Consider the following 2,119-nt stretch of genomic DNA (forward strand, 5'->3'; position numbering starts at 1 on the left):
ACTTGGCCTGAAAAGGTTTGTGGTGAAAGCTAAACAAACATCTCTCTCATCCTGAAGTGCTCATGTAATCTTACAACACAACTTGTACAATATTGCGCCACAGTGGTAAAGAAAGGTCAGAGATCCTGTTTTTGATTCCTTAAAACGCTTTCAGAAAGCAATGCAAAACCGAACGGGGGGCAAATAATGGACTGAACCGAAAGAGAAAAAAAGGAAAATGAAGAAGGGGAAGGGGGGGGTAAGAAATGAACAGGAAAGCCAATTCACTGATGGAAAATTCAATTCTGTATGGAAATATCCGTATTTTTTGTGAACCAAGGGAACACATATAGTGCTGCTGAGGGAAAGCACGGGTTCTCTAACCTTTCTCCATGTTGGGGACGGGGTCTTCGCGCATCACTGGCGAGGTAAGAGAGATGGTGACCTGCATTTTTGGTTCCTTGCTTGAAAAAATGACGATGTTGGCTTCCTCAGGGTGTACCTGCACCTCATACTGATCTTCAGAAAAGGTCTGCCGGTTAAAAGGACACTTTGCATTACTACAGAGGAGACGGCGGGGGTCAATACAGGGGCCTTAATTTGTCCCTTATAATCCCAGTGGTAATTGCCACACTCAAAGTCTTGGCTGGATAATTGCCAGGGTTAATGGTATAGGTAAATGCCACACTCAAAGTCTTGGCTGGATAATGCAGGGGTTAATGGGATATAATGCGTATGGGAATGAAGTACATGCCCCAGTCTCTCTCTGTAGGTGTCGTGACCAGGCAGTGGAACTAAAGATCAGTTAAAGATACATGGACCACAACAGTAGCAGAAGGAGCAACGTCAAAAGCTCATTTATTCGCAGTTATTTTGAATTATATATGGGTGGATCACACAATAAACCACCAGAAACATGTCTGGGTCATATTTCATCCCAAAAATAAGGGGGGGGGCGGTATAATTTTGCATCGAGTAAATAAAGTATATTTTTTAAGATCAAAGTCATGACATTTAGCACATTTTCCTTGCACAATAAGTCATTACCGCAATGCACAACCATCTCAATCTCATTATTGTAATGTGAAAAAGAATCTGTATGCAGGGTTCCCACTCTTTCATGAACACCAGATTCAAGGACTTTTTAAAGCACCATTTATTTTTTATCAAGCACCTATCAAATTCACACCCCAGAATATGTAGCGTCATGAAAGACCTTACAGTACTTAACATTTCACTTACTCTTAACATTTACATTAAAAATTTCAGAGTAATAATGTTTTGAATGTGTAGGTTTCATAAATTTAGACCGTTTTGAGCAGTTGTGTTCAAATGACTTTAATAAAAATCCATTGAAGTCAGTACTGGTGATAAATAAAATTTTAATAAAAACCATTGAAATAAAATGTGCTTGGAAAAAAATATGATCAGAATATCAACGTGCCTAATAATTATGCACACACTGTAAGATGTGCTCCCTTTACACAGAGTGCACATGATCTCGAAATCGAAAGTGAACAGCGAGCGCTCATTCAAATGCGATTTCAATACCCCACATATTGATAGCGGCTCCCTGATGTGCGAAAATAATATACAATATTAGAATGTTTGCTGGGGCGGTAATGGTACAGCGGGAGCGGGCTTAAGAAAATTGTCCCAAAGGCTCTAGGCTAGTTTTTTTTCGCGCTACCCCATCTCCACCCCCAATCATTAGTGCCGTTTCATTCTGTCTTTGACAGAACATATAGGACAATTTTTGAAATAGCGCCATAAACGGGTTAAAGCAAAAAAAAATAAAAATCTTTTGACTGAAAATTTTTCCTCAGCCAAACCCCATTCCACAGCCATACCAGTCACACACACAGTTTAAAAGCATTTATTCTTCTTCTTGTAATTAGGAGCGCTTGTCCTCCTAATTTAAAATAAATAAAAAAATCAATAATCAATAATAAAAAATTATTTACACCTAATATGAGGTGACATTTGACTCAAAGTGACTTACAGGGGTATTTTCTTTTTACCTTTGTAATGGCATCTTTTTCATCTATGTCAAATTCAAAAATGTATGTTTATAAGCTTTTTAAAATTTCTATTTAAAACAATATAATAAGTAGAATAAGACAAATAGGTTACCAATCAT

The 2,119-nt window shown here is 37.8% G+C and overlaps 1 protein-coding gene across 1 annotated transcript in view; it reads right to left on the bottom strand.

The window, feature by feature from the left end:
• Nucleotides 1-320: 320 nt before the first annotated feature.
• The window catches only part of LOC107727559 (zinc finger RNA-binding protein-like), a 28,530-nt gene continuing 26,731 nt past the window's right edge, over nucleotides 321-2,119 (bottom strand). The window contains exon 14 of the mRNA XM_016537456.1: nucleotides 321-511. Within this exon, the coding sequence (XP_016392942.1) occupies nucleotides 359-511 (153 nt within the window). The 3' untranslated portion in view covers nucleotides 321-358. The remainder of the gene's footprint in view (nucleotides 512-2,119) is intronic.

This window comes from Sinocyclocheilus rhinocerous, unplaced genomic scaffold (genome assembly GCF_001515625.1).
Source record: "Sinocyclocheilus rhinocerous isolate Xijiao unplaced genomic scaffold, SAMN03320098_v1.1 scaffold1058, whole genome shotgun sequence".
Classification (NCBI taxonomy): Eukaryota; Metazoa; Chordata; class Actinopteri; order Cypriniformes; family Cyprinidae; genus Sinocyclocheilus; species Sinocyclocheilus rhinocerous.